The following is a 27,837-nucleotide window of genomic DNA, read 5'->3' on the forward strand; positions in this document are numbered from 1 at the left end:
CCCACCACATCAACTGATATTAATATCTAACCAGATATCCATTTTGTGCTTTCAAATTACACAAGAAACCATTAATAGGTATTGTGCCATTGTTCCACTAAAAGCGAAATGCCATAGGAAAGAATCAGGATGCTACCTTTAATTCTATTTATTGATATATAGATAGATGCAACAACCAAGCACTACCCCCTCTGCCTGGCCAACTACCCCCCCCCTTTTTTTTTTTTTTTTTAAAGTTTCCAACTTATTTTTCACATAAGGAATATCAGGTCTTGTTGTTAAGATCTTTAGTAGAGCTAGACGGTGACATCACAGGAGGTTAACTCACAGCATGTGTACATGCTGCTCCCTGTCAGGTATTAATTAAAAATCCACCATACCTTCAAGGCCTGTTGCAGTACTTGGATGTCATTGATACCAGTGATCTCCCTCAGCTGATTCAAAAATGTTTGCTGGTGCTGTAAATGAATAAATAAATGGTCAGAATAATATCTACATAATGACAAAATAATTGTGTTACTTTAATTTGGTCTAAAAATAGTGCACCCTTGTAAATTACGGAAAGATATATATTGTGTACATATCCAAAACGTAAGAGAGTTAGCATGGGGCATCATTTATTTTAGTTTCCCCCATGACTTATGCATCTTAATTCTTACCCTTAATACATCAGTAAAAAGTTGTGCGTATTTATCTGTATTTTTTAAGAGATACAAAAGAATATGTTTATGCACAAAGACAGACTGCACATTCCTTTATGCATTTTCCTGCTCTCAGGCTGTGCACTCCAGAAAGCCGGTGAGCATGTGTGAAATTTCAGATAGCATCTACTGGCGCCTGACAGAAAACCACAACTCCCATTGGTGGCCCTTCCTGTACTGCTTTTAAGGGTGCTGAGGATTAAGTAGGTTACATAACAGAGGGAATGACTGGCTGGGTAGCTGCAAATGGTCTCAGCAATGGTAACCTAAACATTAGCTTAGGAGACCCAATTATCTACTGTGTGTGTTCACTGTAAACCTCTTCCCTGCCAATCCTGCAACTGGATCCATGTGAGCAGACCTTTGTGCCTGTATGAAGCCTCAGTGGCTTCAAAGGGGGAGCGCTCCATAAGGCTGCCATCGTCCTCCTGTATAGAGCCAATTGCATGACCGGGGCTTTAAAGTATGTAAGGAAAACAGTCAATTGAACAAGTTCAGAAAGTAATTTTAACTAACTAACGTCTATTTCATAAATAATTTCTTCAGACATCACAAATTCGCTCATCCCTCAAAAATTTACTTTGCATATGCAACGCGTTTTAAATCCTAACCATTTGAATTGTCAGAGCTCAAAAATTCACCTCACTATTTTTCTCCAAGTGTGGAATTTATTTTTATTTTATTTTGTTTTTCAACAATGCACTGATAAATGCAGCTGTATGGGGATTTTTTCCCCTAGTTAAAAAAAGCATTCCTGTGGAATAAGACAAAGCATCTGAAATCAGCAGTCTCTCCCATTTTCCCTTCTAAGTTTTAGTTTGGCTCTTAAACTAACAATATCAATCCCCTTCTAGCAATGAAGATCATAACATGCAAACATCTGGTGCACTTTATATCTGCCAATATGATCTGATAATCTAAAGAACTAATGAAAACAAGTATTAATAACTAAGTTAAATAAAACATGGCTTAACCTTCCCTCAAGTATGACTACACGCATGAAGTAACTTTTAAAAATGTAGTATTTTTAGTTCCATGATAATAGCACAAACATGTACATTTTAAAATGTGTTTTTTCATAGCTTTAAAAAAAAGCAAAACTGTTTTCTTTTTCTCCACTCAATCCAAAAAAGTATAGCTTCATTCTGACAGTGTGAAATACAGGGATCATAACAGCTCTTGAAGTTCCACTAAATCATCACAACAAAAACTTTAAAATTATTGGCCACTGCTCTAAACTAACAAATTATATTTTTGATCTGGGAGATGGAAAAAAGGAAGGAAATATTTACTGACATTTGCAAGACATTTTTTGTTCCTAATGTTGTTGACCACATCCTGAAATCAAAACAGTGATTATATGTGTAAGAGAAGGTGTAGTAAAGTATAGGGTTTGAATGCACTTCCTATTAATGAAAATTAAATACAGTCATTTTCAAAATGGAACAACAATACACAAACAGTGAGTGTCTTGCCAAGTAATTCCAAAATACTTTTCTGTAACAATAAATATTGGGGATATTCCCTTTTCAGGTTAAATTTTTAGTAGAGTTTGTTTTTAAAATTTCACAAGACGTAGACACATTATAAAACCCATCCAAGTATTTCATTCATGCAGTACAAATCTGTACATGCAGTACACACATTGATACAAGGGTGTACATATCATTATCTCATCTTTGTAACTAGATGTAATCAAGAAATCAAACACCATTTGGATAGATAATTCTAAACTACTGAATACCAAAAGTAACACTACACTGAAAGGCACTATTTCATGCCCAAATAAGCGGAGATAGAAGGCCAGTTGTCCAGTATAAGAACAAAAGAATACCTATACTGGATCTGACCAATGGTCCATGTAGCCCAGGATGCTGTCTTCCAACAGTGGCTGCGGCCACATGCTTCAGATGGAATTGACAGAACACTGCAATTATTGAGTGATTTATCCCCTACTGTCCCGTCCCACTTTTGGCAGCCAGAGGCCTAGGGACACCCAGAGCATGGGGTTGCATCCCTGACCATTTTGGCTAACAGCCATTGATGGACCTATCTTCCATCAACTTGTTTAATTCTTTTTTCAACCCTGTTATTATTTTGGCCTTCACAACATGCCCTGGCAAAGAGTTCCACAGGTTGACTGCACTGTGAGAAGAAATACTTCCTTGCGTTTGTTTAAAACTTGCTGCCTATTCATTTCATTTGGGTGACCCATGGTTTGTATGTTATGTGAAGGGGTAAATAAAGCTTCCTTAGTCACTGTCTCCACACCATTCAGGATTTTACAGACCTCTATGATATCTCCCTTAGTCATCTCTTTTCTAAGTTGTACAGTCCCAGTCTTTTTATTCTCTCCTCATATGGAAGCTGTTCCATTCCCTTAATCATTTTTGTTGGCATTCTCTGTACTTTTTCCAATTCTCATATGTCTTTTTTTGAGACAAGGCAACCAGAATTGTATAGTGGCATTATGATTATGCCTTATTAGCTATCCCTTTCCTAATTGTTCCTAAAAATTAACAAAAACAGAAACACGCTAACAAACACTGCCACTGCACACTGAGAACAATCCATGACAACTCCAAAATCTGAGTGATAATAGCTGGTTTAGACCATCATTTTGCCCAGATACTTGGATTATGTTTTCTACTGTGCATTGCTTTGCATTTATCAAAACTGAAATTTTATCTGCCTCCTTGTTGCCTAGTCACCCAGTTTTGAGAAATCCCTTTGTAACTCTTCACAGTCAGCTTTGGAATTAACTATCCTGAGTAGTTTTATACCATCTGCAAACTTTGCCACCTCACTGATAAGCTTTTTTTTTCCCCAGATCATTTAGGAATATGTTGAACAGCACCGCTCCCAGTACAGATCTTTGGGGGGCCTGCTATTTATCTTGCTCCAATGTGATAACTTACCATTTATTCCTGCCCTTTGTTTATCTTTTAATCAGCTGCCGATTCACAAGAGGACCTCCTCTCTTATCCCATAAAATGCTTACTTTGCTTAAGAGCCTTTGGTGAGGGACCTTGTCAAAGGCTTTCTGAAAGTTCAAGTACACTATATACACTGAATCACCTTAGTCCACACATTTGTTGACCTCCTCAAAGAATACCAAGATTGCTGAGGCACGATTTCCCTTTTCAAAAGCCATGTTTACATTTCCTCAACTTAGTGTGTTCATTTACGGATCAGGTAATTCTGTTGTTTACTATAGTTTTAAAAAAATTGTTTGGTACTGAAGTCAGGCTTACCAGCCTGCAGGATCACCTCTGAATCCTTTTTTTAAAAACGGCTATCCTCTCGTCATCTGGTACAGAGCAATAGGTTACATATCACAGTTAGTAGTTGTGCAAATTTCACATCTGAATTCCTTCAGAACTCTTCGGTGAATACTATCTGGTCCTGCGACTCTGACAAATTAAACGGTACTATCTATCTGTTTCAAAGCCACCTCTACTGACATCTCAATCTGGAACAATTCTTCAGATGTGTCACCTAAAAAAAAAGGGGGGGCCGCTCAGGTGTGAGAATCTCCCTCACATTCTCTGCAGTGAAGACCAATGCAAATAATTCATTTAGCTTCTCTGCAATGGTCTTGTCTTATTTGAGTGTACCTTTAGCACCTCAATCATTCAGTGGCCCCACTAATTATTTGTCAAGCTTCCCGATTCTGATGTATTTAACAAACCAAAAAAAAAAAAAAAATGTTAGTTTGTGTCTTTTGCTAGCAGCTCTTCAAATTCTATTTTGGCCTGCCTAATTCTACTTTTACACTGAGACTTCCAGAGCTTATGTATTATATACAGTGAAAGTCTGTGTTACAATACCAAGCCGGGAGCACTTGCAAGTGCTTTGGAGAACACAATTAAATTTAAAAACAATCTGAACAAACTGGGATGTATTAGCAGGAGTGTTAAAAGCAAGACACAAGATGCAATTCTTCTGCTCTACTCCATGTTGCTTAGGTCTTAGTTGGAGTACTGTGTCCAGTTCTGGGTTGTACATTTCAGGAAAGATGTGGACAAATTGGAGAAAGTCCAGAGAAGAGCAACAAAAATTATTAAAGAGCTAGAAAACATGACCTATGAGGAAAGATTAAACAAACCGTTTTTTCAGTCTGGAAAAGAGAAGACTGAAAGGGAGACAAGATAAAAGTTTTCAAGTACATAAAAAGTTGTTACAAGCAGGAGGGTTAAAAAAAAATCATCTTGTTAGCCTCTGAGGATAGGAGAAGCAGCAATGGGTTTATTTTACATCAAGGGAGGTTTAGACTGGACATTAAGAAAAACTTCCTGTCAGGGTGGTTAAGGACCGGAATAAATTGCCCAGGGAGGTTGTGGAACCTCCATTGTGGAGATTTTTAAAGCAGGTTGGACAAACACCTGTCAGGGATGGTCTAGATAATGCAGGGGACTGGACTAGATGACCTCTCGAGGTCCCTTCCAATCCTACAATTCTATGGCAGCTCCATGTATTTTGCAAATGTGAGGCAACACAAAAACAAAAGAACATAAAAACAGCTCCTATCCCATAGAGCGGGGCTCAACTCCTCGCTCCATGTGTTGGGACCTAGCATAAGGTGTGTTCGCACCAGTCACTCAAATTTGGCTTGGCCACACCTCTGTCATCAGGGAGGGGCTGTCAAGCTACACCTTAACAGCACTGTAAACCCCTGCACCAGGTCACAACACCCAGAGCAGGGAGCTGGGGTCAACCAAGCTGGGGAACTATTGCTGCAGGGCAAAAGCAGTGAGGGCTCACACCATAACCTCCCTGAAGGACTTCCCAACTCCCCAAGCAAGGAACAATGTACAACAGTGGGCGCCAGACGAAGGACTGTGGTGGTGGTGAAGCATCCGCCAAAATGCCACCGAATTTCTGCACTGTTTTGGTGGCGACGTGTCTTGATGACATCACTTGTGGGTGACAAGTGATGTCATCGAGAGGCATCACTGCTGAAACGCTGCAGAAATTTGGTGGCATTTTGGCAGATGCTCCACCGCCAGCCAGTACGCGGGTGCATTTAGATGCCCCTGAAGGCACCGCAGCACCCACAGGCACCGCGTTGGGGACCCCTGATGTATAAGAAGGGCTAGGCGAGGGATGCCTGGCACTAAGATATAGGAAATATTTAAGTGGGGGAGAAATGATCCCAGGTGATATTGGGGGGTTAGAATGGGGGGGAACTGAAGGAAACAATAGAGGCTGGGACCATTCAGGGTGTCTCATGTCACTAAATTGGGATGGAGAGGTGAGGCTTACTTGGAGGCTGCAGTGTGGAGTAAATTTCAAGTAGGGAACCCGAAGGAGCCAGCCAGGGTATTTTGGCACAGCTAACTGTGGCGGTGGGTGGTGAGTGTCTCAAGGCAGGTTAGCACCTGTGCAAATGTTTTGATAGCAAGAGTTGTTCAACACCTCGTGGAAATTCACAGATTTTGCCTTCAGATATGCTGTGGTTTAAAATCCTAAACCACCTGTCATAATTAAACAACACAGTAAAAAATTTAAGCATGAAGGGACATACATTGCTGATAGTGACATGATGTGCAGATTTTCCAATTATCAGCTGGAATGGGAGTAAAAAGACAGGCTCATTACAGATTGTTGATGTCAATCATGTGAGGAAAAAAAACTGTGCAGTCACTGATATAAGCAAAAGAACCTGCCAAGGTACAAATGGTGAAACATTGCAAAGTGCCAGGAAAGCCAAAAAAGAAAAAAGTGCATTAGTAGAGGATGCAGTTGAAATGTGCGCTAGCAATAACACCCACTAGAAAAGCTTGACCATCCTTCAGCCCAAGAGTACACCTCTACCCCGATATAACACTGTCCTCGGGAGCCAAAAATCTTACCACGTTATAGCTGAAACTGCGTTATATCGAACTTGCTTTGATCCACTAGAGTGCGCAGCCTCGCACCCTTGAAGCGCTGCTTTACCACGTTATAGCCAAGTTCATGTTATATTGGGTCATGTTATATTGGGGTAGAGGTGTACTTAACTCATCTGATGCATAATGATTCAACTTTACAGCATTTACAGTATTTTCCCAACATATTGTTTCAAACTAGTGTCCTATTTTAGGAGCCAGTGACCTTTCAAGTGCTGACTGCTTGAGGCTGGAATATCTTCCTATGATGCTGTCATAGGCAAGTATTTGTCTGAGATTTATGACGATGTGCAGGAAGATGTGTCTCTGTACTTTTGTTTAAGACATTTGGTGCTACAGAGACAGAAAACGTTTACCAGGCTTCAGTCTTATTTCTTAAAAATGCCAATGCAACCACATGTTCCCAGGCATTTATGGATATGTTGAACAGCTACAACATGTAGCATTCTGATGTGCTTGCCACTGAGTGACACAGCAGTGTATATGATGAAGTGTTTCAGTGCTCTTGAAGTTTTGCATATGACACACTGGGCACACAAACTCCATTTAGTTGGAAATGGATTTGTTGATCAGTTGACTGACAAATTCAACAGTGGCAAGATTTGAGAGAGTTTTCATTCTCAAGACACTGAAGTCTGCCTATCTTCAATTCCTAAAAGTAAACAAACCTGAGCTGTCTTCTTTCTTATATATCAAGCAAGCAATAACCAGGTGGAACTCCTGGTTCAGTTCTGTGCTTTGTTAGCTTTCTTTGATCTGAAGAAGCCAGCCATTATGAAAGCGTTTCTAAAGATCATGAAAAATGTAAGTTTCTATTCAATCGTAAAGTTTCAGTGTAGCTTCGTAAAGGCACATTGTGCACAAATAAGATTTAATTACACAATTAGATTAAACCAAAAGGCCTTGGGTACTCTTGCTAACCGAAAAGTACTGATGTTCATGTGAAACGTTGTGCTATTAAGAATCAATGTAGAGACCTCAGATGAAAAATTAGTGTTGCTGCTATGGAGCCAGACACAGAAGACCAAGCGTCAGACAGGCAAAAGCGGCCATTCAAAACTCACTTGATAAGATGGTCAAACAAATATCAGAAAATGCAGCAATTAAATTACTGGTTTCATTTAGCTTATTGTGTAATCCACTGGAGACAGCCACATGACCATCCTAAATAAAAGTATCATCAAGGACTATTAAAAATGTGTCACTGCTAACAAATACCAAAAAGGAGTGTGTGTTATTATGGTACCTGAAACTGAGCAAAAAGTGCATCAGATATACTTAAGAATAATTTTGATGGATCTAGATGCTACTGACATACTGTTTGTGCTCATGTGCCAAAATGCCAGTTTATCCAGTACCATTTAGTGTTTCATGCCCCCTACAGTTAGTGTAGACTGTGAACTTCCCCCCTCCCCCTGCCAAAGTATACATTGATTGTAAGCAACAGAGCACAAACCATGAAAAAAGAAAATGCAGAGAATTGGTCTGTGTTTGTTTTTAATTCTTAAAACCTTTCATTACCCTGGAATATTGATTAATACTACAATGGTGGTACAGCTAAACTAGGATTTATACACTGTTTTTATTTATACACAGTCATCTGAGGTAGTAATGTAAATTTAATAAAGAGAAATAAAACATTTTAATAGATAAAAAATTCCTGAAAAATAAAATGAAAATTAAAAAAAAAAAAGAAGAATTTCATGGGGCTCTAGGCATTAAGATTAAGGGATAACAATGAAATTTGTTTGAACTTTTTTTTTTTAAACCTTCTCTTATCACAAGACCTATGATTAACTGAAATATCGGAGGATAAATTCTCTCTCTTTTTTTTTTTATAAACTTTAGGCATTTGACAGCACTGTGTGTACAGTGGATTTAGTTGTTTTCCCCTGAATAGTCAGTTTCCCCTATTTGCTGCTGTGTGAGTTTGACACAAAGGACAGAAAAAAATAAAAATAATTTGAAAATGTGATCATAAAATCACTCAAATTGGCTAGGGATTTCCAGGACAGTTTTGTTACCTAACAAGGTGTGGGATCAAAAACATGGGAAATAATTACAACATAAACCATTCCTCAACGATATTGCTACATTAAACTGAGGAAGTTTGCAAAGGACAGTGGGAGTAGCAGAACTGGGTCCTATAGTCACTGAGATTTTTGGATAGATATGATATTACTTGTTCTAGCTGCACTGCCTACTGTAAGTAAAAGCCTTTAAAAAAAAACAAACATGGATTTCTACAGCTCCTCCTAAATCCGTATTTATTCACCTAGACAAAAAAAACGAAAACCACTGACTGTTTTCTAAGTTATTGAATGCTCACAAATCCTGTGGAAAGCAATCAAAGCTAGAGGTGTTCAGCACTTTTTTTTTTGGGGGGGAGGGGGTCACATAGGTTCTTATATCTGGATTTAAGAACCTAAGTTTAGGTACTTAGGTTTAAATGTGTTGACCTTTACTTATAATTAGGGCTCCATGTGTGTCATGGAGGTTGCAGAAGTCATGGATTCCACAACTTTCGGCGACCCCAAGGCCACCCAAGCAGCTAGCTCCAGCATCCATTGGCCCTGGGCAGCGGGCTCCCGAGCGGCTGGTCGCAGCAGCCCATGATTCGCTGGCCCCAGGCAACTGGAGCTGCTGGCCCTGGGCACCCCCCAACCTCATGCACCCCAAGATATAATCACAGGCCTTTTTAGTATACGCCACAAACAGGCCACAGGCAGTGACTTTGTTTACTGCCCATGACCTGTTCATGACTTACTTAAAATATCCATTACTAAATCATAGCCTTATAATGGACAACGCAGTTAAAACCACTAACATCCACTTACTGATAATAAGATAAAATCCTTAACAATATCCTCTGTACCTATGACTAGGGCCCTATCAAATTCATTGACCATGAAATCTGCACCACAGACTGTGAAATCTGATCTCCCCGTGCAATCTGGCTATTGTTGGGGAGGGGCAGGGCTAGGAATGCTTCAGCTGGTGGGTCCTATGTGCAGCGGGCTCCAGCTGCTAGTCCCAGCCCAGGCTGAGGAGGGACAGGACTCCCTCTTCCCCTGCATAGGCGGCTCCCAGAACTGGGCCAGAACCAACTCTGGGAACCTCCACTGGGTGCATGAAGCTCTGTGGCTGCTCACTGGGAGCCCAGTTCTGAAGGCAACGCAGAAGTGAGGGAGCCAGTCAGCCCCCGACCCAGACAGGAGGGTTCTGGGAAAACTGGGACATATGGTAACACCCCCCCACTCTGTGACCTTCACTTCTACGCTACTACTGGAGGTGGCGCTGGCTTTACACTTGGGCACCCAGCCAGCAGTCGCTGTTCTCCAGCTGCCCAGCTCTGAAAGCAGCACCCCTGCCAGCAGCAGCAGCACAAAAGTAAGGGTGGCAATATAATCCTCCGACAACAGCCTTGTGACACCCTCTCCACAACCCACTTTTGGGTCAGGACCCCCACGGTTACAATACCATGAAATTTCAGATATAAACATCTGGAACCATGAAACTGACTATTTTAAAAATCCTATGACTGTGAAATTAACCAAAATGGACCGTGAATTTGGTAGGGCCCTATTTATTTACCTCCCCTCACTTTACATATACATGATGTATACACATTGCTAACGTTTAGAACAAAGGGTTCTCATATAAATGGTGAGAATTTGGCAACTATTTGTACTTGAAATATATTGTTTCTCAAAGTTCATAGTGTTCTTACTATTTAACCACAAATTTACGGAGCACTTCCTGGGATGAGAAACGTCTATTTCAGTGGCAGCTGAGAGGACAGAATGCTCATTCACCTTCAAAACTGATAAGGCTTGTCAGACAGTCTCAAAACTGTCCAAGACAGTAGCATGGAGGGTGACAAAGGGGGAAATTCTTAGTCTCAAAACAATTTAGCATTATTCTACTTCCTAACTCCCCCAATGGAATTGAACATGAGGACATAGGGAGTAAACTAGGCAAAATTAAAACTTTAAAAATAATTTTCCTTTTTAACCTCAAAAAATGACTATTTTTGACAAACACCTCAAAAAGGTTTTATAAAACACCACAATATATTCAGCAATTACTACATTAAACAGCCTTTTGTTTCATCCACTAGAATTTACTACAGGAAATTCATCCCATTCACACTCAAATGGCACGGGAGGAGGAGTTTCCCCTGAACTGCATGTACGGATTCACTTATTATTTTTCCATAGTTGCTTTACTATAGATTTGCTCTCCCCTGTGTAAAGTAGTAAAATCACCTGTGTTCATGTCCTTTTCACTACAAATATGAAGCCTGTCTTCTCTTTCTATATCATATCCAAATAATAGTTGTGCTTCTCCATCAAATACCTCAGAGAGATCTTTTACTTTGGCAGTTTTGCTCCATTTCCTTTAATACAAATTAGAAATCTGAACAAACACTTTTCTGGATTTTTTTGTCTTTTATTTGCTAAACTGCATGAGACAATAAGATACAACTGCACCTACATCCACATTCCCTTTGGTTTCAATGTAGCTTTCCATTCTAGTATCACTCCTTTGTCACCATTAAAATGAGGAAAAAACATTTGTTCTTGAATTTCAGTGCTTCTGACTACTTCACCAACATATATAAAGTATGGTTACAAAAAGCAACACTACACTAGAGAAACAATGGAAAAACAACAACAAATCCTTTGTGTGCGCTTTTGTTAATCACCGAGATATGCTGCCCCAGTATTATTTTTCTCCATCAACCTCAGAAAATGAATTTCCAGATTGATTTGATTATTAACAGTTCCATCAGAACGCCAAGTTTGCACAACTATGTTAACATTTTCAGTACAACTTATTAAATACTTTGAAATATGTCCACTGAAGCTATGCATGAATGTTAAGTACTACCCCAACTGCGTCCTTCCATTTTTACTCATATTGATGCTTCCTTTGGGCATGTCTAAACTAAAGTTTTTGATCATGCACACATAATTGCATATGTTAGTGCAGACACTCAAACACATATAAATGCTACTACAGACCTCACCAATGTTTGCGCCTGGTCACACAGTTCACTGACAGAAAAAGATGGCACTCAGCACAGAGTAAGTCACTATCCGGAATCAACACTAGCAAGTGTCTGTATTAGGGCTAGTCTACACTGGGAACTTACATTGGCACAGCTATATCTCCCAGAGGCGTGAAAAATTCCACACCCTTGAATGACATAGTTTAATTGACCTAACCCCCGGTATAGACAGCACTAAGTCAGTGAAAGACTTGATAGTGCCTCATGAGGAGATGGACTACCTCCACCAATGAAAGAACCCATCCCACTGATGTAGGTAATGTCTACGCAGCAGCTGTGCTGCTGTAGCATTTCAAGTATAGACAAACCCTTAGCATTCACACATTTGAGTATCTACACTAAAATAACTGATTCAGTTAAGCTGAGTTACAAGTATAACTAAAAACGCTATCACAGATAAGCTATGTATCTCCTCCTCCCACAAAGCAATCTGTCTCTCCTGCCTGATGCCTGCACACTACAAGACTCATTCTAATCCTTCAAAACTCTGCTCAAAATTCACTTCGTTTTTATCAGCCTTTCAGGACTGACCTCTATCCTGGACACCACCCTCATACAGATGTTATTAATTTGGAACCAGTGGTAAGTATAGGCCTACTCAATTTCTTATGCAAGTCATCTGGCCATATTCACACTCTGCTCCACATATCTGTATCTGCCATGCTGTATTATATCAAATTTAGAATGTTACTTATTCAGAGCCTGTAATTGTATCTACTGATAGAGCACCACAAATACCTGTAGTGCTGCATATACAACCGTTGAGTGTAACTACCTAGCTTAAAGTTACTGCTGTTAACTCAGAAGTTTTCTATTTTTCTGGCTTAATGCCAATCCTTTTCTTTATAATTCTGTGTGCCCATATTCCCCATTTTTGCCTTTTCCAGCCAGTCACCCCTCCATGTAAGGAAATGTCTAATTAACATTATCTGAGATATACAGTCCTACTGGCTGAGCCTGGACAAGTAAAGCAGGACAGGATCTGCACTACATTTAGTTTCACACAGTTGAAGAAGATACTAAAAACTACTGTGCAGAAGTTAATCCCAAACAGTGCTATAAACTCAGATAACTTAAAAACTATCAGGTGCCAAAGTTCAACTGTAATTTACACCACCATATTTCATGACAAATCCTGTCATGCCTCCATTCTGAGCTACTATATTGGTTCGCAGGAAAAAAAAGTTGTAGCCATGCCTTTTTTTTTCTTTTTTTTTTTTGCAGTTGCATCTCCAAATCTCTCATATATTCCTAAAGAGTTATATCCCAGCTCTACTCATGACACTTCTAATTTAAAAATTTTCATATTGCAAGTGCACGCTGATCATTTAAGACACTTCAGTGCCTTTGTTTCAAAGGCCCACAAAGACAGTTATATTCCTGGTGATGAACCAGACGGCCTCAAACATTAGTAATGAGAAGTACGGCCTAACATAAAACATCACATTCAGCACTTTTGGATTCAACATTTCATTCCAAGAAAAGTGTTCAAAACTGATTAGGATAATTTCTTCCCTCTTATGGGACAAATATTTGAGCATTTATCGGTGCTAGGGATATATTTTTCAAAGTCACGCAAAATAACAAAAAACATGCTCAAGAATGGTATGTTATCTCAAATCCCTTCAAACAATACAGAAACCAAACCCTGCTTACCTGACTCACAAGTACAGCATTATTGACTTAAATAGGAAAAATTATCAGAACAAAGAATGCAGTACTTGGCCCCCCTATATTTATTCTAAATTAGAGTTTCTTTTACTCCAATAGGAATTGATTTTAAATGCAGCTGTTACTGAAACTGCCCCCAGCCAATTAGCTCATAAACTGGTCTCATCATGTGATGCTGTCGCTGTAATGGGAAAAATAATGAGGGATTAAAGGATTACATTCCTCTAATCTATAAAGGGGCTTTTAGTTTCTACTATAAACAAATAATTAAACAAAGATATAGGGAATTATGCAGAATGGACACACAAAAGACCCTCAATTAACTACAGAGAATGTCATCTCTGCAACGTTCATTATTTCTCCTGGGAACAGTTCAGAACAAGCCTACATCTCTGTACTCTGTGCTTTCCAACAAATAGTAAGCTTTTCTTTACTGGTCAGGTTCAAAACAGATAGCTTGCTTACATGACTGATAAATGATGCCTATCCATGAAGACAGTAGGTAAAACAACATGTCAATAAGCAAAAGATATTTGAGCAGATAAAAATGCTTTGTTGCTGCCGCCACTTGCTTTATTACTACTCATGTTTTAAGACTACTTCTTATATTAAAAAAAAACAGTACTTGTGATGGCAGGAAGCCAAAGTTTAAAAAAAAATGCCTTCCATACTCTAGAAAGGTACTGGACTGAGAGCTCTCACAACACAAGGCACCCAACCCCTGCTTTAAGGGAAGCCTCTTATTTAAAGCCATGAAGTGTACCCAATAAGAAGCTACTAAAGTAGCACTGATCAGATAAAAATAAGTTTTTACCAAATAATAATGCCATACCCTCTCCCAATATGACTCAAACCCTCTCTGAAAGGATCACCTATGTGGCAAAAGGGGAGTTCAATCCTCGGCTTCTCTACTAAGACTGCCAAAAAATGCCAATTACAGTTGTGGTTTGTGCAAGATAGACATTTATCCACTTGGAACTGGCCTGAGACCAAACTTATTTCAAAGAGGCAGCTGGAGAGTCACTGGAACTATGAGTTCACAAGAGCATGGGTTGCAATCAATCTGGAGACTTTGAGGGAAAAGGGTGTTAAAATCCATTATCAATGTTTGGAGTCAACCAGTCCTTCATAAATTTTAAAGGGAAACTATCATTTAAAATTAATGTTTTTATAACATGTATTAATAAAACAGTAGATGATTAAGAACATAAGCATAGCCATACTGGGTCAGATCAAAGGTCCATCTAGCCCAGTATCCTGTCTTCCAACAGTGGACAATGCCAGGTGCTCCAGAGGGAATGAACAAAACTGGTAATTATCAAGTGATCCATTCCCTGTTGCCCATTCCCAGTTTCTAGCAAACAGAGGCTAGGCACACCATCCCTGCCCATCCTGGCTAATAGCATCCGAAGAAATAGGCTGTAACCCACGAAAGTTTATGCTCAAATAAATGTGTTAGTCTCTAAGGTGCCACAAGTACTCCTGTTCTTTTTATTGATGGACCTATCCTCCATGAACTTATCTAAGTCTTTTTTTAACCCTGTTATAGTCTTGGCCTTAACACTGAACTGGTTTACTTTTCCACATTTTTGCTGACCACCACAAAGAGCCATTTTCCCCTTTGTGAAGAAATGACTGTCCTCACAGAATTTTTGTTTTTTTATTTCATAAATGTTTTTATATAGCATCCTAAATATTTTAAGCTTTGACTGCTTGGCATGACTTGTCATTTACCGTCTTAAAACAAAGCAAAATGTGATTGGTTTGTAAATTTTAATTCACGTTACCAGTGCATTAAAGAGCTGTAAACAATGAGATTTTTAAAAAGGACTGAATTAGTGAGCATTCCAACTACAAATGTGTATCTAGAAATTACATAAAACATGATGCACAAAGCAAATAGTTACATAGGGGGAAAAAAATCAACTGTTACCTAAATATTGTAAGCCAAATCATTCTCTGTGAGAAAGACCTGTTCAGGGAACAGAAAACCCTGCAAGTTCACTAATGTGAACTTTCCTCCAAACCATCCTGGCAAAGGGCAGGGAGGGGATGTTTTGTACTCAACTCTGCCTCACAAAACCCCCACACAAGGGGAAGGAAGTTTGAGCCCCTAAATCTGCACTATGGCCCAGGTTCTACACAGAGCTAGGGATACATGTCAGATTATCTAAGCCCCACCTTCATTACAAGATGGCTCTGTCATGCTTCCATAGCCTAGTAACTTAGGGTACGTACATACTGCCAAAAGAAGCCACGGCAGCAAATCTCAGAGCTCAGGTTCACAGACTCAGGGTTGCTCCACAGCACTAGAACTACCAGAGTAGGTGTTCCCAAATGGGATCCAAAACCTGGCAAGGAGGATGGGTCTCAGAGCCCTAGCTTCAGCCTGAGAATGAACATTTACACTGCTATTTTTAGCACCCTAGCATAAGCCCAAATCTGTAGACCAGCGGTTCTCAATCCACGGCCCAAATAGTACATAGCTGCCGCTCTGGTCTGGCCTCATGCTCAGGGCTCCTTGTGCTCTGTGGAGGAGTCTCTGGGTGGGGACACTGGTGTCATAAACAGATAGCTAAGGGTTAATGTTTCTTTCACCTGGAAAGGAGTAACCTGAAACACCTGACCAAAGGACCAATCAGGAAACAAGACTTTTTCAAATCTGGGTGGAGGGAAGTTTTGGGTGAGAGTTCTTTGTTCTTTGTCTTGTGTCTGACCCTCTCGGCTCTGAGAGTGATTTTTTTTCTATCTCCTGGCTTTCTAATCTTCTGTTTCCAAGCTGTCAGTACAAAGATAGTAAGACAATAGGTTTATATTGTTTTTTTGTATGTACATGTGTGTAGTTGCTGAAGTGTTTTGAATTGTATTCTTTTTGGATAAGGCTGTTTATTCATTTTTTTTCTTTTAAGCAAATGACCCTGTATTTGTCACCTTAATACAGAGAGACCATTTTTATGTCCTTTTCTTTCTTTTTATATAAAAAACTTTCTTTTTAAGACCTGTTTGAGTTTTTTCACTGGTTAAGGCTAAGGGATGAAGGGAGAGGGAAATCTCTTTGTGTTAGATTTACTAGCCTGACTTTGCATACCCTCTGGGTGAAGGGGGGGGGGGAGGGGGGGAGAAGAGACTAGACCTCTCGGTACTTGTGTTTCCAGGACTGGAAGCAGGGAATCTCCTAGGGTCGTCCAGGGAGGGGAGCCTGGGAGGAAGTAACAAGGAAACAAGGGGAGGGGGTTATTTCCCTTTGTTGTAAGACTCAAGGCATCTGAGTCTGGGGGTCCCCCAGGGATGGTTTTGGGGAGACCACAGTGAGCTAGGCACTGTATAAATCCCTGGCTGGTGGCAGCGTTATCAGGTCCAAGCTGGTAACTAAGCTTGGAGGTTTTCATGCTAACACCCATATTTTGGACGCTAAGGTCCAGATCTGGGAAAAAATGTTATAACAGCTGGGCACAGGGAACTCTGTTGGAGAGGGCTTTAAGGAGAAGGGCACTATGGTTCTCAATCTGTGGCCCACAATGAAAAATAGGCTGAGAACCACTGCTATAGACGCACACTCTGAGACTCTCTGCCATGTTTGGGGTTTGTTTTGTTTTGTGCACTGCAGACAAACCCTGAGAGCAGGGGTCTCAAACTCAATTTACCTTAGGGCAGTGCCAGTCCTCAAATCCTCCCAGCGGGCCAATGTCGCTCATGCCGCCCAGAACCCACTCCTCAAAAACTCCACTTCCCACCTGCCTAAGGCTCTGCGATGGAGTTTGGGTGGGGGAGGTGGTGAAAGGTTGGGCTCTAGGAGGGAGTTTGGGTGAGGGAGGGGATTGGGATGTAGGCTCTGGGAGGGAGTCTGGGGGCGTGATGGGGTGTGTGGGAAGGGGGCCAGGCTCTGGGAAGGAGTCTGGAGGAGGGATGGGGACCTGGGACCAGGCACAGGCTCTGGGAGGGAGTTTGGGGGTGGGAGGGGATATGTGGGAAGAGGGTAGGAGTGCAGGCTCTGGGAGGGGCTTGGGGGTACCGCGCTTACCTGGGGGGCCTCGCACTCTTCTTCCCTCAGGCACCACCCATGCAGCATCCCACTGGCTGCAGGGGCAGCGCATGGAGGTACAGCCCCGCCCCACCCCTGGGCCACAGGGAGGGGCCGGCAACCACTGGAGCGAGCAGGCAGATGCTGCTCAGCTCCACTGCACTGCCGGGGACCCTGAGGGGGGAGAGCCCGGGGGTGGCAGATGGGGCCAAGGGAGAGACCTGGCCCCAAAACTGCTGGAGCCCTGCTGGCCACATTGGGAAGGCTCACGGACCACAGATGGCCTGTGGGCCTGGAGTTTGACACCTCTGCCTTAGAGCTATCTTTCAACTCCCCAGGGATGGGGAGGGAGAAAGGCTCTTACAGAGGAAAAGGGAAGAAACAGCACCCTTTTATATGTGTAATTGACAAGTATTTAGGGGATGATGAATTGGGGGAGATGCTACACACAGCAGCCCTTCCCATAACTCCATGGTTCAAGATTCACAGAAGCATCGTCATATTGTTCTCTCAGAGAAACTTCAGGAGTTTTGGGGGCAACAGAAACAATTCTTTCTCTGAAGGATTTTCTGTTCTATTTTGTTCACAATCTCCACAGTAGAGGCCATGAATCTCAAGTTTTTAAAAGATGAGGGACTGTACATACATAACATACGCATGAAGATTAAACTCAGCCCTTCGATAGTTCTGTTACTTGTTAATATTTTTGAATGTAACCCATCACATTATTACAAGTTATTTAATTCTTACAGGCCACTCTAGCTCTTGTTGAAATCAACTTCAGTGTCGCCACTGACTTTCATGGTAGCAACACTGGGCCCAGTGTCAAGAAGGTATAATAAATACTGGTTTTACCAGATGATATTGTTTAACACACAAAATATGTTGGTAAAGTAAAATGACTTACCTTCAGTCTCATTTGTTCTAAAATGAATTTCCGCTACCATTCAACTGAATCAAGTGAACCTTTGCTTCTGGGAAATTGCCTCTGTCTTATTTGTGTTTTATATTCTTAGGTAACTTATGATTAACCATTAGTAAAAATATCTTTGTTCTATTCAAGTGCAGATGTTCTTATGAAGTCCACATGATTTTAGGCAGTTTTTTATTCCAAGGATAATACAGGTTTACAGAAATACTTTCTAAATTGAGCATTAAATCTAAGCGTGTAAATAATCTATACTGGAATCTAGCTGGAACACCAGTTGCCCCATTCTGCGTTCTGATTGGCTGAATGGATCTTTTTTATGCTGTCACAGTCACACACCAACAAAGCTACAGTTTTATCACTCACACAGTTATGAGACAATTCCCAGCATCTATTATACTTATTGAGCGAAGGGCAAGTTTAAAGTGGGTAGGGTCAAAGATAGGTCACGTTATGGGGATTGGAGACAGACAGAGGCACTTAGGTAGTGAGATACTGAAGGAGAAAAGGGGATATATTTTAAACTGCCCCCTCTCCTGAAGTGTTAAGCTACCTTTTCAGCAGCAGCTTGCTATCCTTCCAACCACTTTTAACTCATTTTCCAGTATAAAGGGGTTATATTTTGTTCCTGTTCTCCCTTTTAAAAAAAAAAAAGAAACAAAGCACGCTGAAAGTGGCTGTTAAGAAAATCTGCTTCTGAAAGGTCAGCGAGGTTTCTCGAGGAGTCCAGGAAACCTTACCAAAAAACACAGAGTGTTAAAATAAGCATATTCAAAAAAAGCTGAGTAAAGATATTTTTAGCACCTTTTCCATACTTTTGTTATTTTCCCATAAACCCTGCAATCTCTTAATTAAATGTAAAAGTAATAGGCCTAACACCAATAAGGTGAGTGTGCATTAGTAGGCTACTGGTGCACTTTTCAATGGCTGAAGACAAGACTGAACATCACACAAGAGAATGCCCAAAGTGCCTCCTAACGTAAACCCTGAAGTGGCTTATTGACATATTATTCTACAACTTTTTAAATGCTGAGATCCCTTAGGATATAAATACCATCAGTGCTGCTGTCAACAAGGAGAATCTTTAAAGACACCACTGAATTGACCTTACCTCAGCTTGCTGTGTCAAACTCACGTTCCTCAGGCAAGTGAAGCTTTTCTGTGAGCATGCAGGAAAATGAAATATTCCAACTTAAACAATGTTTCACAAAAGAGAATACACTAAACTCAGATTTCTGCTATAGAAAAATTTATACTGCACAATATGTAGGATTTAAGATTTCTGTATGTAACAAAGGAAAAACTGCAGATGATGTCTTTACTACAAAGAGATCACATTTTTTTGTCCCCCACTATGAGTGACGCATTTGTGTAAATGTGATTTGTTGACTGTTTCACTTGAAGCTCTCTGGTCCTTCTGTGAAAGCTTTAAAGAACGCTTTTTTTTTTTTTTGGACAAAGTTAACCACTTTGTGCAATTAAACAATTATTAATCCTACTATATCCCCATGGTGTTATTTTTACTCTTTCCAGGTGTTTTTAAAAAAGGTCTGTTAATAAGCAGGCACTGACTCAAGAGAACAATTCCATACCAGAAGGGAAGAACAGACTACACTAAGGTATTTAGCAAGTTGGATTGTGGGGGGGTTTTATGTGTGTTTGTTTTAAACCAGTTCTCACTTCTCCGATTTGGAAAAGAATCTACTGCCAAACACTAGGACATCACTGACACATGTAACATCTCTGCAGGAAGATTATTGAAACATTACAGATTATCTGCAGGAGGCTTTGTCTGTGAAGGTCATTGGAGTAGTTTTGATTTCATTAAGTAATCATTGCATGTCTTAAGATTATATTAGAACATTATGGAGGCACTGGTAGTATGTCCATTATTAAGAATGCATTGAGATTTGCACCTGAGGCTCGAGTAAAAGCTCCCCAATCTCACAGTTTTGTTTTTTTTAAAATCTGTTTAGAAGATTGATAGAATGCTGCTAAAAGGGCAATTGCACTTCCTAGGTCATTTTATTAATGTTTTGTTTTTTTCCTTGAATTATTTTAATGGAATCATATAGATAATTCTAACTTTCCATAGATAATGCTCATTGAAACCTTGAGCACATACAACATTTGAAAACATTAGGTTGCCACTAAGCTAAACTGATTTAAAAAAAAAAAAAAACACGTTCATGATTGTTAACCTTATCATTGGGTCATGTCAATAGCTCAAATCACTCTTCAGTAGCGCTGTGATATCTGAGATAGTAAATTAGTGTCATCCTTCCTCTCCAGTCAATTTGCATGCTGCAATTCTATGGACTGAGATGAACCAGTGGAGTGTGGAAAACTCTATAGGTGAGAAGAGTTCTCATTTCACAGGTTACTTGACATGTACACAAACAGAAGATAACTGTCCTACTCCTCCCCTGCCCACCCCACTCTAACAACCTTTTTCCAACTTTTCCCCAAAGAGGCAAGAACATAGATGCTATTGTACTTCAGCAATAGCTTTTTCATCGCTTTCACCTTCATAGGACATGTGAGGATACAATCTTCAGCATTCTGCATGGAGAAGCCAATAGGCAGCAGAATCTTTCCATTTTCCCATGCAGAAAGATAATGAAGCAGACTTAACGCCCCTCCCACATTCTGCACATACTCTACCTACACTAAGAAGTAGGTGGCAGAATTATCACACTCTCAGAGGGTACAGGTTGTATCTTCCCTCATGATAACACAACTTCTTTCTTCCTAGAGAATAGAAGAGAAAAATAATGTAGCTAAAGATGGATAAATAATGGAATACGTAACTTCTAATAGCAACATTATGCCTACAAATGATTCAGAGGAGGTGGTAGCCACTAGCAGCAGCACATCAGAGGAGCCAACCACAGGCAACTGGACAGACTTCCCCGGGTTCAGGATTCCTGTAACACTACTGATATTCTAAACTTCTCATAGTTTCCTTCTACCCTTAACTTGGGCTATCCCCATGGAATCCTCCAGGCCTTCTAGATCTCTGTCTTCCAGCCAACTTCAGCGAAGTTATTTGCTCTCTACTTCACAGTCTCCATACTTGGATTCCTGCTCCCGCTCTCAGATTTTCCTCCTTGCAGGGTTTCTAAAGACCTCAGTATAATATACCATTGAGTCTACGGTTCCTGTTAATCTGCTAAATCTTCAGACCCTGTGGCTCTCTGAAAACCTAAAGGAATGCAAAGATGGAAAGAAGAGCAGGAATCAAAGTGCTGACCTTGAGAGAGCACGAGGATAGTGAGAAGCTGACTTATGAAAAGGTTAACTAGGAAGCCAGGGCCAGGCAGACCTCCTAAGCTCCACAAGAGTGCCTAGTGCCCTTGCCCACCTGGTCCCACTACTGTGCAGAATGTTGTGGCCTCCATAAGGTGTCTGGTCCCATTCCTCAGTTACTTCCTAGGCAAGTTTGAAATATTTAAAAAAAATAAATCTAAGGAAATTCCCCAACCAAAAATCTTTGTTAAAAAGATTGAGAAAACATATCAGTAACGTAATGATAGAAATCCTACAAACAAGAAAAAGTAATGGAAAACTAGGAAATACATAGTTAAAGCGCTGAAAAATGAACAAACGTTGAGACTACCATATCCTTCTATAGCAATCAGTAACCACAAACACTAGAATGTTTTATCCTTCATTATACAGGTTTGCCTGGGACTTGAATTATAGACCAGTCCTGCAAGTTGGTGCACTGTAGTCAATGGGAATTGACGACACTCTTTGGCTTGCAGAACTGGGTCCTATAATAAAGAAAAATCTTTCAGGTTGAGAGGTCCCTTTAAAACTCACCCAAGGAAATCTGACTACTGAAGGTTCCAGGACAGTCGAGGGAAGGAAAGACAAAAGACCTAAAGGGTGAGGAGGATTATTTAATTCTAGTATCTCTTTTAAAAAAAAAAAAAAAAAAGAGATTTAAGATGCCAGAATCAAAGAACTTCTGCAGAGGCAGGCCACAGAAGTGAGGGAAAAGCTGTGGGGGAAGAAAACAGTAGAAAGCAAGCAATACAGGCAAACAGAATCATGCACATGTAGGCAAAAAGTGATATGGTCCTTCAAGAACAGATGAAGTAGCCTCAGAAGTTACAGGGAAGACAAACAAATGAGGAGAGGCTTTGGAGAAAGGAAAAAGAAATTGGAGAAAGGAGTGGGACTCTGCAGAGAAAGAAAGGGTGATGCTTTCAATTTTGCAAATAATCCCAAAGCTATTTATAAATGTTTTTTTAGACATTAAAAATAGTTAGACTTTTTTCTTGAAGCAAACACTTATTTTTATTTAGTAATTCAAAATTGTGGACACTCTTACCAAGTAGGGAAAAAGAACACAGACCTCACTTTAAAGGTTAGAATTAACGTTACCGTGATGTGTTGAAACAGGACTTTCTCTCCTTAATATTTACACCTGGTGCTTCCCATAGTGCACATTTCATAAAGAAGCACCAGCACATCACTTAGAAGAAATGCACCAATGTCTCTATGAAGTCAAAAAGAGAGAAAACAAAAACAAGCACAAGCTCCCAGATGGGTTGAGAGGAGCTAAAGAGTAGACTCAGAACCACCTTCAGTGGCTGAAAGGAGTAGGGGACTTCACAGGACACTCTCAGCTGAGGATAGCAAAGAGATGTTATGGGCAACTGCACATTTGAAATGTGTGTACTTCCCAAACACTGAATACATGTACTATGTATCACTTACTGATTAAAATAGATATTGTGCTGATCTTCCATATAGTTTTCAAATGAGCCAGAGAAATACAAAAAAATTTTCTTCAAATCTACTATAGCAAAAAGAATACTAATTTTAACATTCAACTTGGTAACTTTAAACTAGCACAAAGCTGAAAAAGGATATTGCTGAAATTTAAAGAAAAAAATTAAAAAACTTTTAGACAGAAAACAAGGATGGAAAGTTTTGTCCAAAAAACTGAACTTTTCATAACTTCATATGCCTGTACAAAAAAGGATAAACAAAAACCAAAAGCAAATTTTACTATAGCATATGCTATTCACCAAAAGTAAGAATGCATATACATTAGATCAGGAATCGGCAACCTTTGGCTCGTGGCCCGCCAGGGTAAGCCCCCAGGCAGGCTGGACATTTGTTTACTTGCCGCGTCTGCAGGTTCGGCTGATGGCGGCTCCCACTCCAGGCCAATGGGGGCTGCAGGAAGTGGCGGTCAACACATCCCTTGGCCTGCGCCACTTCCCATAGCCCCCATCGGCCTGGAACAGCAAACCGCGGCCAGTGGGAGCTATGATCATCTGAACCTGCGGACACGGCAGGTAAACAAACCGGCTCGGCCTGCCAGGGTGCTTACCCTGGTGTGCCACGTGCCGAAGGTGCCGATCCCTGAATTAGATTTTTCATAATATAATTCAGACTGATACTTTACAGTCTCAGAGTGAACCAGAAAGACAAATTAATCCAGCTGGACTCCCTGTATTTCATAACAGTACTTATTATACAAATTTTACAGCAACAAACTATAACTAACTGTTGAATATGTATGAAGGACCCACAGAAACCTATTCATGGTATCACATCACAAGGATTAACTTGCATGAACTTTGCACCAAATCTAGATGACTAAAGTCAGATTCACAGGTCCTCTGACTTTAATGGGCTTTGGATCAAGCCCTTAAAGCTGGGTGGTCTCTAAAGACCATCTGCCAAATGAATTATTCTGCTCTCAAAACATAAGAACCTAATATACTTCTTGAAAATGCATAGAGGATTATTAGTTTGATACTTCAAAAAAAATAAGAAGTGTTAAACTTAAGGAGAACATTCGAAGTATGTCAGTATCTTTACATGAAACCTGTCATACTGAGACATTTGTACATATAAATGAGCATGATGAAGTGCTGCTGATTTTCTATCATATTAATATAGGAAACTCTTTTAAAAGAAATAAATTATGCTAAATAAAATGTCTCTGTTGCAGTTAATTTAGCAACCTAGCGTAAAAACGGCATTGTTTTGATCAAGGCATACCAAATCAGAAGGTTTGCATCAGAAAAAAAGCAGACTGATATTAGAATTTGCATTTCAGTATTTTTGTTGCTTTAAGAAAAGTAGTTTAGACATACAAGTTAAATGTCTGATGCCAATTTCCAATATTAATCTGATCGCTCTGTTACTCCAATTCCAATGACTTTGTACTGTAAGATACTAGGACTACTTACAGAATCTCGATCCTCACCCAGAGTTGCTATCATGACAAATGAGTAAATAATTCAGTGTTGCCAACTCTCACAATACTGGTATTTTTTCCCTCAAAGCTTCAACTCTTGGATTCATGTGAGAACATCAGCTTTCTTTAAACAAAGTTTAAACCTCACCTTTTCAAAGAAAAGGTTGAGTATCTGACCTCTAATGTTTCAATAAAAAGAAGGCAAATAAAAATAAACCAATATTTTTAATCTTATAAATTTTAAGACAACTATATCTGGGAGCCTAAATTGTGATTTCTGAATGCATCAATACCTATGAAGAGCAGATCTGTAGTGCACAGGACAGAATGCACAACGCCTCGCACAGACATTTGTGAAATAATCACATTCTCCTAGTCACCACACCAGACCCCTATTTATCTTTTCAACAATCTTAAGACCTTCCCCTATCACAGTAAGCTAGAATTTTGCTATTGAATTTAACAGGAGATTTAACTTCAGGAATAGGACTTAATTTATTGCAAGCTTTGCTATACTAACAAGTTCTCCAAATTCTGGAACATGAGCAAGTGCCGGGATTTGGAGTGCTCATATAATGCAACAATTTAGCTGAATTTTGCTTGGCCATGGCATGGCACAGCAGTTTTGGAGCCCCATTTATTTTTTAGCTAAAGAAGATATGATTTAAAGCAAGTTTTAGTATAAAATGGTTCCAGCTTCCCAATGTTAAAAATACATTATTTTGAAACATAACCAATTACCAACATTTATATTATCAGAAACTAAGAATGTGAACTAGCATTAAGAAACTGGGGTTTGCTACTCAGAATGGAACTCTTCATATGGGAATATTGAAAGTGTTCAGTTTCTATTCTACGAACAAACATAGGGAGAAGAGAGAGAGAAGAACCATGCCTTTTGCCAAAAATAAAAAAAAGAGGGAGTGTACTCCCAATTACTGAGTACTATTCAGTAGCTAAACATGCAACTGTATTCTTTTTTCAGCTTCACAGCTATAAATCACTTTGAGACCACAGTCTTTTTTAAAAAGTCTGCAAAGGTAGTGATGAAGAAAGCTACACACTTCTTAAGCAGACACTTTTACTTCTACTATATGCAAAAAAAAAAACAAAAAAACCCCAAAACACTGCAGTTAATGCTGCTATTGTATCAACAGTCTTTCGTGATTAACCCTACTTCACTCTTTTTTACCTAGAGCTTTGAAGGCTATAATAAATATGCACTAACTGAATCAGATTAAAATCTACCACACATTATTCATATAAACCTCTGAAAGCAGATGTATGGCAATCAGTTGTCACTCAATGAGCATTTTAACAAAAAATTCACTCAGAGTTCAATATTTCATACCATTAAGAGAGTGGTTGCTTTATTTTTAAGTACACCAAATACCACTTTAACAGAAATAGTGATATTTTATAACAAATAAAGAAAAAAAAAACTGTGTGGCCTAAACATTTCCAATTCATTTTGGAATTTATTACTGTTACAATAACTTTTCTGCACTATAGACATTGGTACTACTGTACCACTTTCCTAATAACGTGGCTATTATTCACATTGTGATGTTGGAATAATATCCTTTAATATAAAGTTAGGGATAGGTTCTGCAGGATGTTAAGTGCCCTCAACTCACAGAACAAGGAATAGAGGCCCTTCTCAAAGTGTCTGGTGCAGTAGCTTAGTTTTGAAAAACCTCTACTTTTTTAAAAACAAAAATGTACAAGTTTCATTTTCAAGAACAGACATGGCTTGCTTTCATTTAAACCTCTCCCTGCACTGATATCCATATACCGTATAACTGTGCTTCGTTAGAGCAGAACAGAAAATGAAACTAACTAGCGTAGCCCAACCCTACAAACATTAAACTTCTCACTATTGAGTAGTAATAAAACTATGATAAGCAATTCCAGCTAAGTCAGAAGAACTCCTCACCATAAGAGGTTTATGACCTGTAATAAGTTAAGTATTACTACATAACTACTACAAAATTACTACAAAAAGTAGACAAAAGTAGATTAGTCTCCATTTCTTCCATGATAGACAAGAACTGAATATCCAGTGTTTTTTTAAAGGCAGGAAATTTTCAATAAACACAGACCCCTGCCCTTTCAGGTTCATTATATATTACACAAAAGCTCAGATGTCACACACACACACCCGTTGCAGATCACCTTTAATGGTCCAAGATATACTGATATTTAGGAGCACTTAAAATAATGTGTTTTTAAAACTATGTTTTAATCTTTTAATGCAAAGTTGTATAATTCTTTTATAAACCTAAATAAATGTTATTTAGTATAGCCATATATATTTTTGTTTTGTTTTTAACAACATAAATCAAGCCATTTTGGAGCTAAACTTGTTTTTAATTCTTTGTATATTAGTTAAAAGACACTGTGTGTGTGTATTTTGAACTTGGACTTGATCCAAAAGCCCTTCAAGTGAGGTCTTTGAGGCAGGAACTCTCTTTGTTATGAGCTTGAACAATGCCTAGTACAATGGGGTCCTGCATCAAGACTCTGGCTCCTAGATGCTACCACAACATAAATAATACATCATAAAGTCACTGAGGGCATTCCCATTGAGTTCAATGATGTTTAGATTAGGTCCTTAAATTCATTTAATAGTAAAGTCATAACATGGTCCACTGACTTAATAAATATAAATCCCCATTTCACAAAGGTTGTAAAAGACATTAAAAAAATGTCCATAGAATCCAGGAAATATTCAATAACTTATTAGGCTGGGGGAATGAAGAGAAGGGCAAAAGATATTTGGTATTGATTAGACTTTCAAAAAATTGAGTTTTACCTGCTCTTGTAGTATTTAAATAATGAGAAGGGTCTGTGTTCAAGCAGAAGTTACAGATAGTAAGGCTTTACACACACACACGTATTTTAAAAATAGTCAACACACAACACAATACACAGCATTCCCTCCAGACATGCTTTTACGATGAACCCACTACAAATATTTTGAATATCTGAAGCTGATGCCGGCACACAGTGAACTAACTGGTAGCAATAGCAAGAGTTCAAGATCAGGTTCACAATACCATTATTTCAGTGGTTGTTGGTCTTAAAACCATGAATTGTGGAAAAAGTGGTACAACATTTCCTAAATATTTTTTATAGAGTAGACCACATCATAGGAAAATGGTCCTTCAGATAATCTCCCCTCCCTTTCATGACTGCATGGACCACTTCTTTCCCCCTCTCCCATTTGTAACAGCATAATATTATCATGACAATTGCAGCAACTGTTAATGGAAAGGTAACATTAGGGAATAACATTTCAGCTGTTATTCAATGCAATTTAGCC

The 27,837-nt window shown here is 39.4% G+C and overlaps 1 protein-coding gene across 3 annotated transcripts in view; it reads right to left on the bottom strand.

Annotated features, from left to right (window-relative positions):
* Positions 1–27,837, bottom strand: part of LOC115659575 (ubiquitin carboxyl-terminal hydrolase 25) — a 144,238-nt gene that overhangs the window by 111,022 nt on the left and 5,379 nt on the right. For all 3 annotated transcript variants that reach the window (XM_030579940.1, XM_030579931.1, XM_030579922.1), the window contains exon 2: positions 381–458. In XM_030579940.1, coding sequence (XP_030435800.1) covers positions 381–458 — 78 coding nt within the window. The remainder of the gene's footprint in view (positions 1–380; positions 459–27,837) is intronic.

The sequence above is a fragment of the Gopherus evgoodei genome, chromosome 1, assembly GCF_007399415.2.
Source record: "Gopherus evgoodei ecotype Sinaloan lineage chromosome 1, rGopEvg1_v1.p, whole genome shotgun sequence".
Taxonomy (NCBI): domain Eukaryota; kingdom Metazoa; phylum Chordata; order Testudines; family Testudinidae; genus Gopherus; species Gopherus evgoodei.